At 21.6% G+C, this 18,599-nt stretch overlaps 3 protein-coding genes across 3 annotated transcripts; all 3 read right to left on the bottom strand.

Annotated features, from left to right (window-relative positions):
- Positions 1–1,105: 1,105 nt before the first annotated feature.
- On the bottom strand, positions 1,106–14,785 carry LOC122848707 (plexin domain-containing protein 2). The gene is made up of 4 exons (XM_044146964.1): positions 14,141–14,785; positions 2,636–3,583; positions 2,332–2,541; positions 1,106–2,224 (listed from the first exon to the last, which is right to left on the bottom strand). The coding sequence occupies exons 1-4, from the start codon at positions 14,232–14,234 to the stop codon at positions 1,620–1,622; spliced, it is 1,857 nt and encodes a 618-aa protein (XP_044002899.1). The 5' UTR covers positions 14,235–14,785; the 3' UTR covers positions 1,106–1,619.
- A 141-nt stretch (positions 14,786–14,926) lies between these two features.
- LOC122848708 (cilia- and flagella-associated protein 69-like) lies at positions 14,927–16,299 on the bottom strand. Its single transcript, XM_044146965.1, has 3 exons — positions 16,101–16,299; positions 15,726–16,033; positions 14,927–15,653 (listed from the first exon to the last, which is right to left on the bottom strand). The coding sequence occupies exons 1-3, from the start codon at positions 16,232–16,234 to the stop codon at positions 14,932–14,934; spliced, it is 1,164 nt and encodes a 387-aa protein (XP_044002900.1). The 5' UTR covers positions 16,235–16,299; the 3' UTR covers positions 14,927–14,931.
- Positions 16,300–16,360: 61 nt separating this feature from the next.
- Positions 16,361–18,298, bottom strand: LOC122849425. Its single transcript, XM_044148123.1, has 5 exons — positions 17,884–18,298; positions 17,382–17,817; positions 17,089–17,317; positions 16,769–17,027; positions 16,361–16,711 (listed from the first exon to the last, which is right to left on the bottom strand). Exons 1-5 carry the CDS (start codon positions 18,145–18,147, stop codon positions 16,361–16,363), a joined length of 1,539 nt encoding a protein of 512 aa, XP_044004058.1. The 5' UTR covers positions 18,148–18,298.
- Between the last annotated feature and the right edge of the window lie 301 nt (positions 18,299–18,599).

Below are 18,599 nucleotides of genomic sequence, written 5' to 3'. Positions count from 1 at the left end.
TAAACGCATTGATATAATTGCATTTAGGGTCACCTTTGAAACTCCATGATACTCACTGATATATTCTCCAGGTCATTCTGATTTTTTTTTTGATTTCCATTCCTCTTTTTTATCTAATAGATTTAGTAAGGACAAGCAAACAATTGGATATTTTCTTGAAAACAATACGGAATTTGCATCTTATCAAAGAAAAATTAAATAACAAGTTCAGATGAATATAAGCAGCGATTTTTTTTTTTTTTTTTGTAGACTGAATAACACATATAATTCATATATATATATTTTTTTAAACTATAAAAAATAATCGCAGATGAAAAATAGTAACTTAATGTAATTTCAACTCAACATAATTTCCAATATTATTCATCAAATCATCAGTGATAAATCATCATAATAACTGAATATTTTATTTATTTATTGTATTTTTTTTTTTTCACTCACGATTATTATAATTTATATATTATAATTTATACATTTTTTCTTTTATAATATATCAGCGAAAATTGCACATAACAAAGCTTAATAATAAAAAAAAAAAAATTTATTAATCTTTTATTTTTTATTTTTTGAACTGTTTAAAAAGAATTTATTAATTTTAAAAATTTAGTTAATTTATTTGAAATATTATAACGCTTTAATTGCTAAAGGCACCTTTTTTTTTTGAGTTAAAAATTATATGATGATTAACATAACTACTATGTACACCCATTTGTTTTTTTTTTTCGATCAAATTATACATATTTTATATTTATAAAAAAGATTTTTTTCATGTCAAAGAAATTCTTAGTTTTGTCACTCATAAATATATTTCTATTTATTCATATATATATATCCATTTTCATTTGAGAAATTACATTGGATTTTTTACATTTTTTATAATAATATATATTTATTTAAAAAAAAATTAAACTACAATGTTTTATCAAGATTTTTTTTTTTTTTTTAAATTTTCTCATACAGAAATAGTGCTTTTGTTTTTTTTTTTTTCATTTAATTGTCTTCCAATATTGAGAGTATAAAATAATTACAATGATAATAATTTACTTTTATTTAAAACAATTAACAAAAAAATGAGAGACAAATATTTTTCGACAATAACAAAGTATCCTGCTAAGAAAAAAAAAAACAATAATCACAATATCATCGAACTGTTTTGAATGAAAACTTGATTGTCCATTAGCAGTTATCACTCTGATAAATTCATACTAAAGGCACTTTGTGAATTATTTTTTAACATTGATTTATAAATATACTTTTAGACAAAAAAAAAAATTTAACAACCACTTAATATGGTTTGTAAAAAATAAGTAAATTAAAATTACAAAGTTGGTCCATCATTGAATAATTATTTTTAATATATAAATTTAAAAAAAGAAAAAAAAAAAAAAAATCACGATTATTCAAAATTAACTGATTGAATTAATTGATGATAATTTATATATTTTTTTTTTTGTTTGTCTAATATAATTATGCATCGTTAAAATATTAAACAAATTAAATTTAAAAATATGATATTTTTTTTCGATACATAAAAATAATAATAATTGACAAAATTAATTTTTCTTTCAACAATATCAGTATTGATTATTAAAAAAAAATAATATATATAATATATCTCATCACATGTGAATTGTGGCAGCAGTATAACGTGCTTCACCACGTCTCCATGTCCATTGACTTGGACGATATCTTATTAACATTTGTCCTGATGTACTGTGTGGATTACGATATGCATATGCAGACCAACAAACAAGTCCCATAATCATTGATATTATTAAAAATACTCCAATTATACCAGACATTCCCATGTGTCTCATATTCATTGTATCATGTTGTGGATGTCCAACTATTATTGGTTCATGTGAAAATTTATTTGTTTCAATACTTGCTGATAATTCATGATCATTAACAATACGATTATTAATATCAATATTTGTTGTTAATATTTTTGTATTTGCTGGACAACTATGTTCTTCTTTAATACTTCTTAATTCACAACCTTTTTCAATCCAATTTTGACGAAAACGTGATGTACCTGTACTACATCTATTTAGCTCTGGACACCATTTACATGCAAAATCAGGTACTTTTGTTAAACAATCAGTACAATTTTCTTGTTGTAAACATGTTGGTAATGCACGTAAATATATTGTTGTCCAATTTTTAATTTCTTGACGATTAAAATTAACACGATGATATTCATAAATTGTTTTTCTTCGTACAACTGTGTATAAAAAATGAAAAATAAAATTTAAATTAATTTAACAAAATAATATTTGGGTGGTTTTGGAAACAATCCATATAATAAAAATATTTATTTTAAGTACTTACAAAATACTGTTCTATCCATTATGTATGCATCACTAAGACCAACTTTAACAGGATGTGCTTTGTCTTCAATTTCTTCTACCAACAAAGGCATATCAGAATAAACAAATACAATATCTCCATTTTCATGTAATGTTGCTTGAAATGTAAATGGTCCAGCATCTTTTTTATCTTGTAGTACAACTTTTTCCCAAACAACAGTAAATGCAGTACCTAAATAAAAAAAATATATACAAATATTATTATATATTAAATAAATAACAAATGAAAAAAAAAAAAAAATTTATTAATATAATAAATTAATTACCATTATCAGCATATTTAACATAACTATCTTTTGACATTGTTGTATCAAAATTAGCCATTAATGGTGCAATATATTGAGTTGCAGCAAGCCAACTATGTACATAATCACCAGTATATAAAAATCCACCAGTTGCTATTGTTATATTACGTACTTTATGTCCATAAAATGGAAAATCAAATTTAAGTTTAACAGTTGTTGCTCTTCTATGACTTTGACTTAATAATTCATTAATTTTTTTATCTGGATGATTATCAATATCAATCCAATATTCTTTACCAATTTTTTCATCAATAATAAGTGTACTATTATAATATTGATGTGTATCAACTTCTGTTTTAGTTATATTATTTTTAGTTAATGTATTATTTGATACTTGACCAGAAAATTGATTAATTGATATATCATCAACATCAGTTGTATTTGCATCATTTATTTTAATTGTTGTATTTAATTTTTGTGTTGAATTTATTTTTGTTATATCACGTGTTGCATTTGGCCAACGTGTTTGATTTGCCCATATTGTTATTGGTTTTAATGGTTGTCCAATAGTACTTGTTGGATTTATTGGATTTGATACAATAAATTTTGAATCTTTATCAGTTTTTTTAATATCTGGTTTTAATGTTGTTTGTGATAAATTTAATGTTGATTCTTTTGTTGTTGAATTATTTGAATTATCTGTTGAATATGTTACATTTGTTGATGTACCAGTTGCACTTTTAATTATTGTTTGATCTGTCATTGGTTTTTGTTGTGTTGAAAAAGATTGCATACTTGTCACAACAGATGATGATGGTGGTGGTGATGATGATGGTAATAATGGTGGTGGTGGTTCAACTGATCTTTCTGATCTTTTTGGCATAACATTACCATCCAATTCTTTTGTATAAAATGTATGCTGTATTGCAGCTTCATCTGCCTCATCAACATTATAATTTAATATAGAATCTGTAATAAAAAAAATAATAAAATTATTAGTTAAATCATGTAAATAATTAGATAATTAATTTATAAATAATAAAAAATATATTGTATTTTATAATAATAGTATATTTAATGATTTATTGGCTAATTATTATTTGAGTTAAGCTGTAAAATAAATCGAAACTCAACACGCGATTATTGCCAACTAAAAATATCACTTGGCCTTAATGTGCTGAAAATAATTGAACAGCAAGTCTTTTAGACTTAGGGTGAATGACTCACAAAATATAATTTTAAACATCCTACATGTATGTAAGATCATATAAATATTTAAATAATAATAATTATTATTTCTTCATGAGATGAAAAAAAAATTTAATTTTAATTTAAAATAATTTAAATATAAAAAAAATATAAATAAAAGTTTTAAAAATAATAACCCCAAGAGTAAATATAAATCATTTTGAATTAAAATCAATTTTCTTGTTGCATTTTTGATTAACATACTTGTGTACTCTTATTATAAAATTAAATAATTAAAATAAATAAATGAAAATTTATAATTTTTAAAAATTCTTTTATATTAAATATTGTTTTTTTTTTTTTTCTTTTTGTTTAATTTATCATGGTGTTTAATAATCAATAAAGCAAAAAATAAATAAAAAATGCAGGTATATAAATAATTTATTGTCGCTGACGTTTGTTATATTATTGTCAAGTTATATATCGAGTTTAAGGGGCAATGTCCTACTTGAAACAATTTTTATTGCGCATGCTTGTCACAATAATTTTTAATAATTTTTACCTTGATTAAATATGTCAAAATTGATAAAATATAATAATCATAAATAAAATTAATAATAATATTTTTTTATATTATATTAATTATCAAGTTATTTCAAGTAAAATTTATAGAAAAATAAATTTTTTTTCAATCTGTTAGCAAACAACTTGTTAAAATTTTTTTATCAATTTTTAATTTTAAACCACGAGTTTTTATCTCAAGTGCAAAAGAGTGTAATGCCATTGAGTTTAAGTAGAGTGTTAAATGACAAGTACACTTAACACTCAACCAACCAGCTTTTAGATATTTTATATATATTTTTATTGATTGATTGAAATTAAATTTATAAATCGAAAAAATATCAACTATTTTTTTTGTTTTAAATATTTTTTTTTCGATCCTAAGACAATGAATATTTAATATACAATATTAAAAGCCATTTGCCATCAATTTTGTCTCACAAATATATTTATTTCTTGTCTTTTATTTCACGCAATATTATTTTTATCATGGTTCTTGGTACCATGATGTATCAGCTTGTAATATAACATACTAACTTTTCAATTAATATTTTAAATGACTTTGTTTTCATAAATAATAATGAAGAAAAAAAAAACAAATAAATAAGATTAATTATTTGTGATTTATGCTGTTGTATGACGACTTATTGTCCAGATATTATTTATTTATTTTTATGTATTTTTAACCAGTTGTTTACATCATGCAAATTTAGTAAAATATACGTATAAAATGATGATAAATAATCAAAGAAGATAATGATGAAGGAAAAAAAAAAAAAGATGAAGTGAAAGCTCTTTTATGTGGGTGTTATTTTGTGATTCAATTTTAATACAAAGAACTATTTGTTATATTCAAGAACAAGATCTCATTATAAAAATAATAAAAAGCTTTTTTTGTCATTGATAATATAGATAAACAAATAATAAATATATATAAATTATTTATTTAATTATTACTAAATTATATGAGATTAAAATTAATTTATATATAAATATATGATAATCTTGTTTTATATTAAAAAGTTTTTAATTGCATTAATGTTTCAATTTACAAAGTAGAAGAAGTCATTTATTATCAAAAGATAATATTAATTAAATAATAAAAAAATTCTATGTTTGCATAATGTTAAATAAACTCAAGGGGAATAAAATTAATCAACAAAATAAAAAAAACTATTGTTAAAAAATGCTAGTATGGTTTTCAAAGAATTATAAATAAATTAAATATTTTTAAATGACCTGTAGCTATTGTTTATTATTATGAAAATGATATACTTGTAATATTATTTATCATTTGTAATTTGTTATTCGAAAAAATATACGTTATTTATTTTTCATTTATATATACAATCTTGTGACCTATCAACGGAGGTTATCTTGAAAAACAGATAAAAAATTTTATTTATCATTAAAAAATAAATTCTAAAAAAATCTTTTCTATAATCAGAAATAAATGCTTTAATTACCAAGCAAAGATCAAAATAAAAATTTTAAAAATCACAGAGTTAAATAAACATTTATTACTGATGACATTATTGACAAAAATAAAATTCAAATTCATTTTTATATTTTTTATATTATTTACGAAAAAAAAAAAAAAAGATAATAATAAATTGAGCTTTGTGAGATTTGCATACTTGCATTGATAAGATAACTTTAATGTTTAGTTATTTTTGCATTAAATTGTATATTAAATTGATAACGTAAAAAAAACGAAATAAAAAAAATATACAATCAGAATATTGTTACGAGAGTGATCTTACGGAAGTGACACAAGCATATATTCATTGAGTAAAAAAAAAAAATGATAAAAAAATATTCGTATAATATAAAATATATATGAAAAAATAATTGTTATGAAATAATAATAATAATAATAATGAGACTACTGTAAACCAGCTGAGTAAACATTTATAGTCTATTTTTTTTTATTTTTTTAAATTTAAAATGACAGAGGAATCATTGATCAATCTATAATAATTTGACGAAAATTAATATAATTTATTTATTAATTTAAACTTGGTATGAAAATAATTTATTTTATATTTTTTTATCGTGAAAAATTTAGAGAATAATTTATAGAGGAAATATTTCGAAATTACGTTGTGTATTTCGTGTAGAAATATTTCGATAATAAAAAAATATTTTCTATCATCGAAAAATCGAGAAAAAAAATAAGAGGCAAGACGAAAAACCTGTATGGCATAGTCACGTCATCATTCTCGTTAAAATAAAAAAAAATTAATTGTCTTGAAGGTCAGTCAACATGACGCAGTTTTTTCATTTGATATAATATGCGACGCGAATCGAATTCTTGTTCAAGTATTAAGATCATACAGGTTCATAATAATTTTTATTGTCAGACAGATTAAAATAATTATTAATAATTCTATAAATATTTTCAGTATCATAATATTATGTTTAATAGGAAAAAATAAATAACATTGTGCGCAAAAAATAAAATCTTATCATCATTTAAAAATATTTAAAATATATATAAATAATTTTTTTTTTTTATTGTCATAAATAATTGATTAAAGGAAAAAAAAAAATAATATTTTGAATGACTAATTAGTAATTATACTTGATGATTATTTGAATAAATAAATAATCCACAAGATTTTTCAACACAAATATTTTTAAACAAATAAATTAAACTGAAAAAAAAAAAAACGGCTGTATAATTTTAATTATAGTTAAGTTAAATAAATACATATTTTGTAAGAAATGAAAGTATCCTAGTTGTGAAAATAAATTAAATTAATTATTTAAACAAAAGGAAATGAAATCTAATTTTATTGAATTTATAATAAATTGCTGGGAAGTAAATATTAATTTTAAAAATTAAATAAATTAATAATAGTTAAAAATGAGAGTTCAATTACATTGTATGTCATGTTTAAAAAAATAAAAAACCCTTGGGATATGAAGCCTCTCTCTATTGTCGTGACAGTTTAAAAAGAAAACAGGAAAAAAAAAAAAGTAAAAATAATATTTATAAGTGACGAGAAATCTAGTCGACCTACTCACAATCTGAGAAAATAATTTTATCTCAAGAATAAATAATATCAAATATTTATACTCCAATATACAAACATATTTATTATTTTAATTATACAATTTTTTTGATCATTTGAATTATTGTTTCAGATGATGCATAAATTTCAATGGAATCAAAAGTATCAATATCAAATTCTCATCATCAACTGCAATAAAGGTATAAGATTAGAAATTTTTTTTATCTATTTTATTTTTAACTGTACACTTTATATTGTCAAAAATTTTTTAAGTCATTTGAATTTGCACTTGTTTAAATGTGTGAGCAACCAATTTTTTTTTCTATAAAAAAATTCCATTCATTTATTATTTGATTGAGCCAAACCTTCTTGTATTTTTTCTAAGGTCAAAATTAATTTTCAATTGGTCATTCGATCTTGAATATAATTTTATATACATTTGTTCAAATTAAAAATTTATAAATAGATTTTTATTTTACTACTTATTAGGATTTTTTTTTTTCATTTTAATTTAATTTTTTTAATTGTATTTTTAAATGGTATACAATTTATTTATTTATTTGTTTATTTGGATCTCAGACATCTTATATGTATTATTATTAATTTTGTAAAACAACACTTTTAATAATTAGCTAAGATGAAAAATAAATATCAACAGTATAAATTAATTTGAAAAATATTAAACCTGAAATTTAATTCGTGGATTAATTAAAAATATACACCAAAAAATTTATTAATCGCATGATCAAATAACAAAGTCACACCTTTAACGTAAAAAAAAAAAAACAATAATAATGCATAAAATTTTTTATTTACTCGTTATATATGAAGAAAAAAAAAAAAAAATTAATTCGATTTAAATTAAAATGAGTTCGACATGGTGAAAATATTCCAGACATCGTGATCATACCTGTCTTTTGCGTAATCCACCTTACGTAATTGTACAAGGACATAAACTAATAAATAAACAAAAAATAAATAAATAAATAAACTGATAAATACTGTAAGAACAAGTTAGATTTTTTTTTTTTTTTTTTTAAATAATGTCTACATTGTGACGTGATAATGATGATCATCACCTGCTGTTTTGCAGTTTTTACAATCGAGGTATTATTCATATTACGTGATGAAAAAAATAAATAAATATATTTTTTACCAACAAAAGAATCCAACAATTAACAGCTTATAATTGTTATTTAAATATTTACTTTTTGAAATATCACATGTTTTTTATTTTCAATGGCAATCAAGGTTACTAATTATTCATTAGAAAATATCATCAATATAAAATTTAATTAGGACATTTAAAAATAGTTTTTTATTTTGAGTATCAATTATAGTATTTTTAAAATAATAAATAATTAATTTTGATAAATAAAAGTCAATGGAAAAACTAATATTTATAATTTTAAAAATTGTTAAAGTTATTTAAGATATTTTTTCTAGAAAAAAAAACCATAGAAATTTTTTTTACTTTTGACATTGAGTAATCCTGATGAAGCCTATTTAGTAAAATTGAAACCCCATAAAAATATATGTAAAATGCGTGAAAGTGGAGAAGTATCATCCGGGATAATATAACAATATAAAAAAAAAAAAAAAAAAAAATAGAAAAAATGATGATTATATGAAATGACGCCTTCATGAATTTTTTTTTTTATTTTTTCTTTTTCTTATAAAGTATTTATTTTCTTTGTTCAAAAATTCACAGCTGATTTTAACCGTTATTTTTGTCGATTATATTTATACAAGATTTACCGTTTCTTCAACTCGTATCCTATATATATTTGCATGGTTTAAATATAGCTATTATTTTATTTTAAAATTAAATTATTCTATTTTTAAAAAATATATAGATTTTTTTTTAATTCGAAACATGATTGGTTTACAACGAAACGAATTAAATATACATACAAGTTTTTTAATTTAATTTATGTTTTTTTTTTTTTCAACATGTGGGTCTTTATGTTATGGAATACTTTTTTTTTAATTTAAATGCGTATTAATTTTTTTTCAATTTAATTTGTGTATTCATTGGATGTGGGTCTTTGTTGTACGGTTAGATTATTTTTTTGTCGAGCCATTTTTTTTTTTTTTAACTTTCTACATATCAAAATTTTTTTAACATCTGTTATTTTGTAAATTAATATTTATTAATTTAATATAAAAAAAAAATTTCTATGTTTTTTATTAATTCAAAAAATATTTTTATAATTAAATTTTCCTTTTATTTTTTTCTAAATTTTTTATTTTACATTTATCGTAATAAACAATATTTAAAAAATTTCTAATTTTCTTTTTTACATAAATAACCGGACGTATTTATTGATTTAAAAAAAAAAAAAAACTTTTGTTATAAAAAAAAAAAAAAAAAAAAATTGTTTAATGGAACATACGATCCATGTCGGTGATCGACAAAAATAATTTATCATGCTCATCTGATGATAATTTTCTTTTTTTAAAATTACATCTCGGTACAAGATAAAAAAAAAAAGAAAAAAAAAAATAAATAATCAAGATTAACCCTGACCTTAGTCTGCATTGAAATGAAATAAAATAATTTTGTAATAATAATATTAATAAAATAAATTTATAAAAGCAGGAAGCACAACAATAATATTTATTGTTATATATATTTGTTATTTAAATTTTACTTGAGAGAAGATTGAAGACGAAGGCGAGGCTCTTTTTAATTTTAAATAATTTTTCTCGTTTGTTATGCATTTATACACAAGTATATTGAGCTAGCTGCTTATATATATTTATTTTTTTTTTACCTATCTATATGCATCTCTATGACGTAGAATAGACATCAGAAATAAAGAGGCTAAACTATAGTGCCCAAGAGAGTGCAACGAACTCGTCAATTTTGCATTTTCCCAAGCGTCACTGACCCGTTCTAGAAACTTTATATATTTTTTATATATAGATTATATTCATTTTATATTTTTTTTTTCCACCTAATTGTCATGATATTTATTCAACCCTTTTATTACATTTTTTTTATCATTTATATAAATGTTACTCAACTAAATGTAACCCAATAACACAATTAATAATTAATTTAATAATATTTCAAGAAATTAATTAATCAATTTTAATTTAATTAAACCATTCATATTCCATATATACAATTAAAAATAGCTTGAAATGATTGATTATTATTTTGATAATCTAGTAATATAATTGATTAGAAAATTTAATTAAAATTCAATTAGAAAAAAAAAACATTGAGGCAAACTAATTTTTCATTAACGAGTATTTTTTATTTTTTTGTCAAGTAGATAATTTGTATGACAATAAAAAATAGGTAGTTTAAGTTTAGTGTCATGAAGCAATGTCAATCAACCAATAAAATTAAATAAAAAAAAAAAAAATGATGATGAAGGTGGGTGTTAAATAACGATCAAAAAAAATGACACACCTCCCTCATACAATTTGTATATTTAATGTATATTATTATTATAATAATAATATTTTAAATATCATTACAATAAGTGACAAAAAATATAACCCTTGTATATATAAATCAATTTAACTGGATGTTAAAAATTTATGCTTATTTAAAATTTTTTTAGATGAATTTTTTTTTTGTTAATTTTGTATTTTTTATTTATAAAAATATTTTTTTATTTATTTTTGTAATTAACATACAAGTATATATGCACAAATATAAAATACATGTTATTCATTATTATTTATAATTTTTTTTTTTTATGTCGATTGAATTGGAATGTACTTTCAATTTTAGCGTCTCAATAGCCTTGTAATTCTCGTATCACAAGTCATCTCATTATAAACCTTCACTAACAACTACGTGATAAAGAAAAATAATAATAATATATAAATTAATAAAAAATAAAAAACAATTGGATGACTACAAAGACTAATATTGTTGTTAATAATATGATGATGATGATGTCATTAATTATGCAGATAAAACAATGGCATCAAATTTTTAGTATACAGATGGCAAGACTTTACACTGCACTTTTTTTTATTATTTATTTTTATCATTATTTTTATTTCATTGTCAATTAATAATAATAATAAATTTAAAAAATATAAATCAATGAATGATATATTGTTGGTGGTTTAATCGAGAGAGAGTATCCGGAAACGGAAAAGCATTTCCGGGACCCGACACACAATCAATATGCCCTTTAAATTTTTTATTTTTTTTTTTTTATTATTAAATTGAATTTAAAAAAAATAATAATAATTTGTAAGTAGAGGTATATTGTATAGAAAAAGAGAGAAGAATATTTTTTGTTTTATTTTTTATTTTCACGCTCATAAAAGTCGGGCTTTAATTCAAATAATTATTTGTTTTAAAAAATTATTTATTTTACTTTTTTTTTCTTTTGAATTTAAATATTAAAATAATATAACAAGTATTTTTAATGATTGTGGTTGGGTGGTATATGATGTATTATTTTTTTATCGATTCTCATGACATTGTAAGTGTAAATCGTGAACAAAAAATTAACATCAAGTTTAAATGTACGTGTGAATATTAAAGGTGAATGAGTCACACTTTTCTGCTGCACGAACTTAAAAACTTTTGTGAATATAAAAAAAAAAATATAGTGTGATAAATATTATATGAAAAAAAAAAAAAAAAACAAATGTTTAATAGAAGGGTTAGCTTTGGTTTTTATTGATTTTTTTGTATATGAATAGACAGGGTTGTAATACACAGTAAATATTATATAAAAATATTCAATATTTATTTGTTGATTATTAATCATCCCCCAATTGGTTGCTACTCATATCACCATTATAAAAATAATAATTTTATTGTAAAAAATTTATTACTGCGTAGTATCATGAGCTTGTTGATTTTGTTGATTTGATCCATGACACAAGATAAATTAAAAATATGTTTTATAATATAAAAAAAAAAAAAAATAGCAATAAAAAATATATAAATGGAGCGAAAATTAAATGAAACCATCAAGTCGTAAATGAGGTAAATGTCTGCTAAATATTCTTTTTAAAATTAATATATTTTTATTTTAAAAATGTAATGTATTTATTTAGAAAAATTTATAATTATTTAATTAATTTTAAATATGTGAAAACAGGTAGAGTAAATATATTTTTGAAATTAAAAAAAAATAGGTATTATTTAAATTTTAAAATATTTTTCGAAAAATTTATAAGACATTTTGAAAAGTGATAAATTGTGGGAATTACCACCTACAAAATTTTCAAATATTAATAATTTTTCTCAGCTACATTATCATGTGTAATTTTATTTTTTATTTTACTTTTTTTTTTTTGCAAATTTAAATATTTAGCTTTCTCCTTCAATATTCCACACTCACATCACGTGGGTATTTTTTTTTATTTTGCAAATTAAATATAGAATTTATTGAATATATTAAATTGAGTCAACAAAAAAAAAATCGATGTATCAAGAAATTTTTATACTCAAAATTTCTTATAACTTGAAATAAATTTTTTGGAGTTTAAAATATCAATTGACAAATAATACGAGCTCATTTTGTGTTTGTATAATTGATAAATTATCAAAATATAAATATTGATTTAATATATATTTAATATTACATTCACTCGTTTGATTTTTAGTTTGCTAAAAATGTCTAGAGATTATTTCATCGAATATTATACATTATCAATCTTCAATTCTCATAAACAAGATAATAATTTAATACATATTTTTAACTTTTAAAATACAAATATAAATATAGTTTATATATATATTAAAATTTTAAAATACATTGACAACTGTAAAAATAAAATATTAATATAAAAAAAAAATAAATAAATAGTGAACAGGTGGTTTTGAGATAGCGACTGTACTGTGACTTTCAGTTATTTGCTGTACTAGTTTCATCAAGCATAAAAATACACGCGATCTCAACATTTATTTATTTTAAATTAAAATAAAATAAAAAAACACATAATGTTTATACAAATTACATTTCCATCTATCTATAATCCTATATAATTTTTTTCTTCCATCAATTCCATATGAAGACGAAAAAAAAATCTAAATAAAATTCTCAAAATAAATTAACATTCTAAAAAATTATTAAAAATATAAATAATATATAAATATATTTTTTTTTTTTACTCTTTTTAAATCATCAAGCATTATAATAAAGAATAAAAAAAAACTTGTTCCATCATCATCAACATCATTAATAATTCATTCAAACACCTACTGACATTTTTTTAATTTTTTTTCTTCATCTAAAAAATACCATTTGAAACAAAAAAAAAAAAAAAAAATCAAGTCAACAATAATAATAATAATTAAAATATAATTAAATAAATAATAATAATAGTAAAATATATTAAAGAAACAGAGCATGAACATGAAAACACGGAAGTCCAGTTTATGATTCGTGGTACATCAATGAGAACAAGTATATTTTTATAATTTTTATTATTTTTGTTTTAAATTGCAAGTTAAAAAATATAAAAAATGATAATTATTTTTTATGATTTTAAAAATAATCAAATTGTACGCGGGTGACTTGTATTTTTTTTTTATTTTTATGATTGAACCCTTTTTTTTCAACAAGTTTACTCCTCCATCTTAAATCCTCTCCCAAGAAGATCAAGAATTAAAAAAATGTAGAGAAAAAAAAAATCATACAATTTTGTCGTTTCTAGGCGTAATTTTTTGATTAAATTTATTATTTATTTTTTATAATTTTTGCTGTCAAAAATATATAATATTTAATAATTATATTTAAATATAGAAATATATTTTTTATATGGTTACCTGGTTCAGCGATGGCCGGCGTTGATGCAAGAAAAATGAAGGCAATCGTGAATCCAATGATACACCCACGGCTTAAGAAATACAAACTCGCCATATTTTTTATATTAATGTAACTCTTTTAAACAATTACACAATAAAATCCAATAACAAAAAAAAAAGACCCAAGTAAATTTTTAAATAATTTCAAAGGAAGTTATAATGACTTCAAAGGGGGGTCTTGACTAAAAAAAAAAACCGTTCTTTTAGCTATTCTGTTTTTTTTCTAAATGAATTTTGTGATTTTTTTTTCCTGTTTAACTGGTTTTGTTTTGTAACTTCACTTTTTTAAATTTTGTTATTTTTTTTTTTTTTTGGAGTAAATTTACTTGTGGGCACAAGGAGACCGACGTCCTTCGAAGAAGCCCCCTTCTCGAGGTCGCGTCCTCTTCTTGGTGCCTTTTGGAGCACTTAAATAATCACAAATTTTCTCTTCCTTAATTTTTCATATAAAATTTTATTATTTTTGCTAGCTACACTTTTTTTTTTTTTACTAAATAGTTTGTTGGTTTTTTAATATTATTTTTAAACTTTTTAGAATGACATTAAAAATACTCCAAACTGTTGATTGTACGGCATGTTGGTTGACACTGATGGCTTGCTTTGTGTATTGTGTTTTTTTTTTTTTATTCAAAAGAGAGAGAGCAAGAGAGAGAGACTCTCTGATTTTTTTAGAGACCCCTGGTTGTACATTTTTAAAATCGATATAAAAGGTTTCTTGCTTGTCGATGATGCAATTTAATTATTTTAATTAATTAAAGATAATATGAATAAGACAGCTCTTCATCAGTTGAAAAATTATTAGATAAAATTGAAGCTGAACTTGGTGGTGATACAAGAGTAAAATCATCATTATTATTTTTATAATTTATACTTTTTGTAAATGATGATTGAGAAGAAGAAGACTCTTTAATTTTCATCAATTTATCTTTTTTTTTTCTTCGATAATTAGCATCAATTGTTCTACGTAAAAGATCCATTTGATTAACAGCTTCTAGAACTGATGTAATTTTAGTCTCACGAATTTTATGAAATTCATTAATTTCAAGCTGTAGCTCTTTTTTATCAGCATCATCAAGTATTTTATCTTGTTTTTCTTGAATTTTTAAACCACATAAACGATGTCTTTGTCGCATTATAAGTAACATTTCACCATCTGAACCAAGAGGATTAACACCAGTTTGTTTGAGATAACGTAAAACTTCAGCCCATATTTGTCCTTGTATTAAATGAAGATATTCATCAATTATACAATATGTTATTGAATCCTCAATTGGTAAATCATCAAGAAGAATTTTATAATGTTCACGTACTTTATCATATATTTCAGAATTCGATATTAATATTTGTCTGATACTGTATATTTTTGGTCTAACTGAGCCCCAAATTGCAGCTAGAGCTGGACTAAATTCAAATGTACTTTTTGATCTAAATGTACTATTCCATTGATCAATTCCCATCAATGGAAATTCTATATCTATTTTTTTAAATTAATTATTATTATTATTTTAATGTTTTGTTTTATTTTTTTGTTTGAATTTTTATATACCTTTGACACAGCCTTCTGGTGTTCTTTTTGTTCCAATTGTATTTTCTTCTTCTCTCCAAATTTTTGCCATCAGAGATAATGCCCCTTTTGATTTATCAACTCCTCGCCAGGTACATAAATGAGGTATACAATTTGAACCTTGACACATGTCTATCAAAATACCAAGATAAACATTTTGTACTAAAATATTTGATTTTTCAATTGTATCAAGAATTAAATATGTTCCTCCATCTTCAACAAACGTTTTTAAATTTTCTGGACACCATACAATACATTTCCAAATAAATGAACCAAGTGCTATTAATAATCTTGAATAAAAAATATAAATAATTATTAATTTGCTTTTTTTTGATAAATTAATTTTATCTTTGTTACCTTTTGTCAATTAAAAAATCATTTGAATTTTTTAATGTAAATCTTTCAAGTAATTTAATAGCAATTTTCAAAAATTCATTTCCATAATTTTTCAATAAAAAATCTTCATTATTTATTGATAATTCAATACTCATTAAACAAAATTTTAATAATCTTTGAATTTGTCTTGTTAATTGTTTTAAATTAATAATTTGATTTGTCAATTCTAAAATTAAAAAAAATTATTATTTTCTTTTTTTTAAATTGATTTTTTTGTTATTTTAAAATTTACCAATTAATGTAGATACAATTTCAGCATCTTGAAATTTTTTTAACATTATTTTATCATCACTTATTAACAATGAACAAATAGTTTTTGCAATTTCTTCAACAATTGAGTTATTTAAATTTGATTTAATGCTCAATTTTAATATTGATATAATTTTTGATGGCCCATTTTCATTGATAAATTGATGAGGAATTTTTGGCACAATATTTTGTAAAGTTTTTAAGGAATTTTCAATCAAACCAGATCCCTCAATTAAATCTCTTGAATTAACATTGGTCTTTGAATTATATTTTGATGTCAAATCCTCCAGAATTTTTGATACAACAAATTTTTTTTTCATAATCTGTGAAATATTAAATTCAAACTCAGCCAAGATGAATATTGATTAAATAAAATTTACAGTTATCGATGCATCACAGTGAGCAAGATGACACAAAATACATTGTAGAGTTTTTTGATAAAAAATATCATCACTGGTTGTTGGAGTGGTGGTTGATATTGATGATGTTATTATGTCATCAGCCAAACCAGAAGCAACAAGGGACCACTTGACTGTTAATCCTGATAAAATTATTACACTCAAATCATTTCTAATTGTTGTAAAATTTTTTGATGATTGTGATCCATTGAGTGTAATTTTAAATGCACTTTTAAGTGATCTAAAAGGAATTTAAATTATAAAATTTACTTGATGATTGATTTGAATATTTATATACATACTCCATGGCTTCTAATTTTGGAATTGAATTTTTCATTACTGTTATTGGAATATCATTGGAAAAAACAATTGATGCCATTAGTTTCCATAAAATATTGACAATCTGAATGCCTTTATCATCAACATCTTTTTCAATGTAATTTAAATTATTTGTTGTCTCTGAATTGACTAATAATTGTGGTAATTTTATCAACAGATTATTTATTATTCCATGCTCAATCATTTTATGACCTAAAAATGAATTATTTTATTTTTTTAAATGAAAAATATTTGTACAATTTTTAAATTGACTCACAGCATGTATCAGAAATTGAAACAATAATCCAAATTAAATCAAGTACTTTGTCGAAAATTTCAATATTACAAATTTCAATAAAATTAGCAATTATTGAAGGAAGTTTTGATTTTTCAACAGCTTCATAACGATACTCTAATTTAACAGCTGATTTATCAATTGATTTTGTTTTTGTTAAAAGTTGACACAATGCATTCAGTACTTTTGATATATCATCTTGATAATTTGAAAGAATAACAATAACATATCCAAGCAAAGAAAAATAATGTTCAATAACATCACGAGATGATAAAATTTCAGATGATTTATCAAAACGTGGAGGCCAACAACAATGTTCCAGCATTTTATCAAGATGTTTTTGATAATCTGGATTATCTCGTGTTTTCCAGGCTAAAAATTCCAGTACTTGCATTATTGCTGGAAGATCCTTGACTCTCTAAACAAAAATCATCATCAATAAATTATCTAATTTATTTATTATTATTATTACTAATTTACATACGTATCCAACACTTTTAATACCATCCAAAAAATTATTTAACAATCTGTCAATCCATGGCTTGCTTTCTTGTGTTATTGGATCAGAAATTAATTCATGTAATCTCTTGATACTATATTCCATTTCTTTTCTCTTATTTTCATCAACAAATTCATCATCATTCAGTAATTTTAATCCATGTCTATCAGTATTTGATGCTGATTTACATATTGGCTTTTTTTTACCATAAACATTGCTCCATACGTCACGTGAACTTTTACAATTCATATCACTACAATATAAACTTTAAAATTAATTTATATTTACTTGTTTAAATTATTTATAATCTTGCTCATATAAAAAAACTATTTGTCATATTTTGTTTTGATGTTTTTTTGCTTATAAAAACAAAAACAAACAAAAAAAATAAATAAACAATAAATTATCGATAATATAGATTCCTTCATTAATTTACATCAGCGCACATTAGCGCTTTATTTTAGTGGTGGTATTTTATAGAACTTGAGCTTTCCCCCACTTGTTATGTTTATAAATTTCTACTTCGTTTTGATAGGTCAGTCTAAGAGGTGTATTTTTTATTTATTAATTTTATTTTTTTTTTCAAACGTACGTATTTTTCTGCTCCCATGTGTATAGTTTAATGTTGGACGCCACATAGTGAACAAGTTTAATTTATTTTTTTTGTTCTTTCTTTTTATATATTGTAGTCAAGTGTATTT

Source organism: Aphidius gifuensis, linkage group LG2 (genome assembly GCF_014905175.1).
Source record: "Aphidius gifuensis isolate YNYX2018 linkage group LG2, ASM1490517v1, whole genome shotgun sequence".
NCBI classification, from domain to species: Eukaryota; Metazoa; Arthropoda; class Insecta; order Hymenoptera; family Braconidae; genus Aphidius; species Aphidius gifuensis.
Note: the sequence above shows the minus strand (reverse complement) of the source record. Positions and strands in the feature narration are given on the sequence as shown.

What these genes read in the sequence shown, in the direction of transcription:
- LOC122848707 (XM_044146964.1), bottom strand. Translation starts at nt 14,234, where the DNA reads ATGGCGAGTTTGTATTTCTTAAGCCGTGGGTGTATCATTGGATTCACG. An exon ending in GCCGGCCATCGCTGAACCAG is followed by an intron (nt 3,584 to 14,140) that starts GTAACCATATAA and finishes TTTTTATTACAG; the next exon opens with ATTCTATATTAAATTATAAT. An exon ending in AATGGATAGAACAGTATTTT is followed by an intron (nt 2,225 to 2,331) that starts GTAAGTACTTAA and finishes TTTTATACACAG; the next exon opens with TTGTACGAAGAAAAACAATT.
- LOC122848708 (XM_044146965.1), bottom strand. Translation starts at nt 16,234, where the DNA reads ATGAGTATTGAATTATCAATAAATAATGAAGATTTTTTATTGAAAAAT. An exon ending in GATTTTTTAATTGACAAAAG is followed by an intron (nt 16,034 to 16,100) that starts GTAACAAAGATA and finishes TTTTTATTCAAG; the next exon opens with ATTATTAATAGCACTTGGTT. An exon ending in ACCAGAAGGCTGTGTCAAAG is followed by an intron (nt 15,654 to 15,725) that starts GTATATAAAAAT and finishes TTAAAAAAATAG; the next exon opens with ATATAGAATTTCCATTGATG.
- LOC122849425 (XM_044148123.1), bottom strand. Translation starts at nt 18,147, where the DNA reads ATGAATTGTAAAAGTTCACGTGACGTATGGAGCAATGTTTATGGTAAA. An exon ending in CCAAAATTAGAAGCCATGGA is followed by an intron (nt 17,028 to 17,088) that starts GTATGTATATAA and finishes AATTCCTTTTAG; the next exon opens with ATCACTTAAAAGTGCATTTA. An exon ending in ACTGTGATGCATCGATAACT is followed by an intron (nt 16,712 to 16,768) that starts GTAAATTTTATT and finishes AATATTTCACAG; the next exon opens with ATTATGAAAAAAAAATTTGT.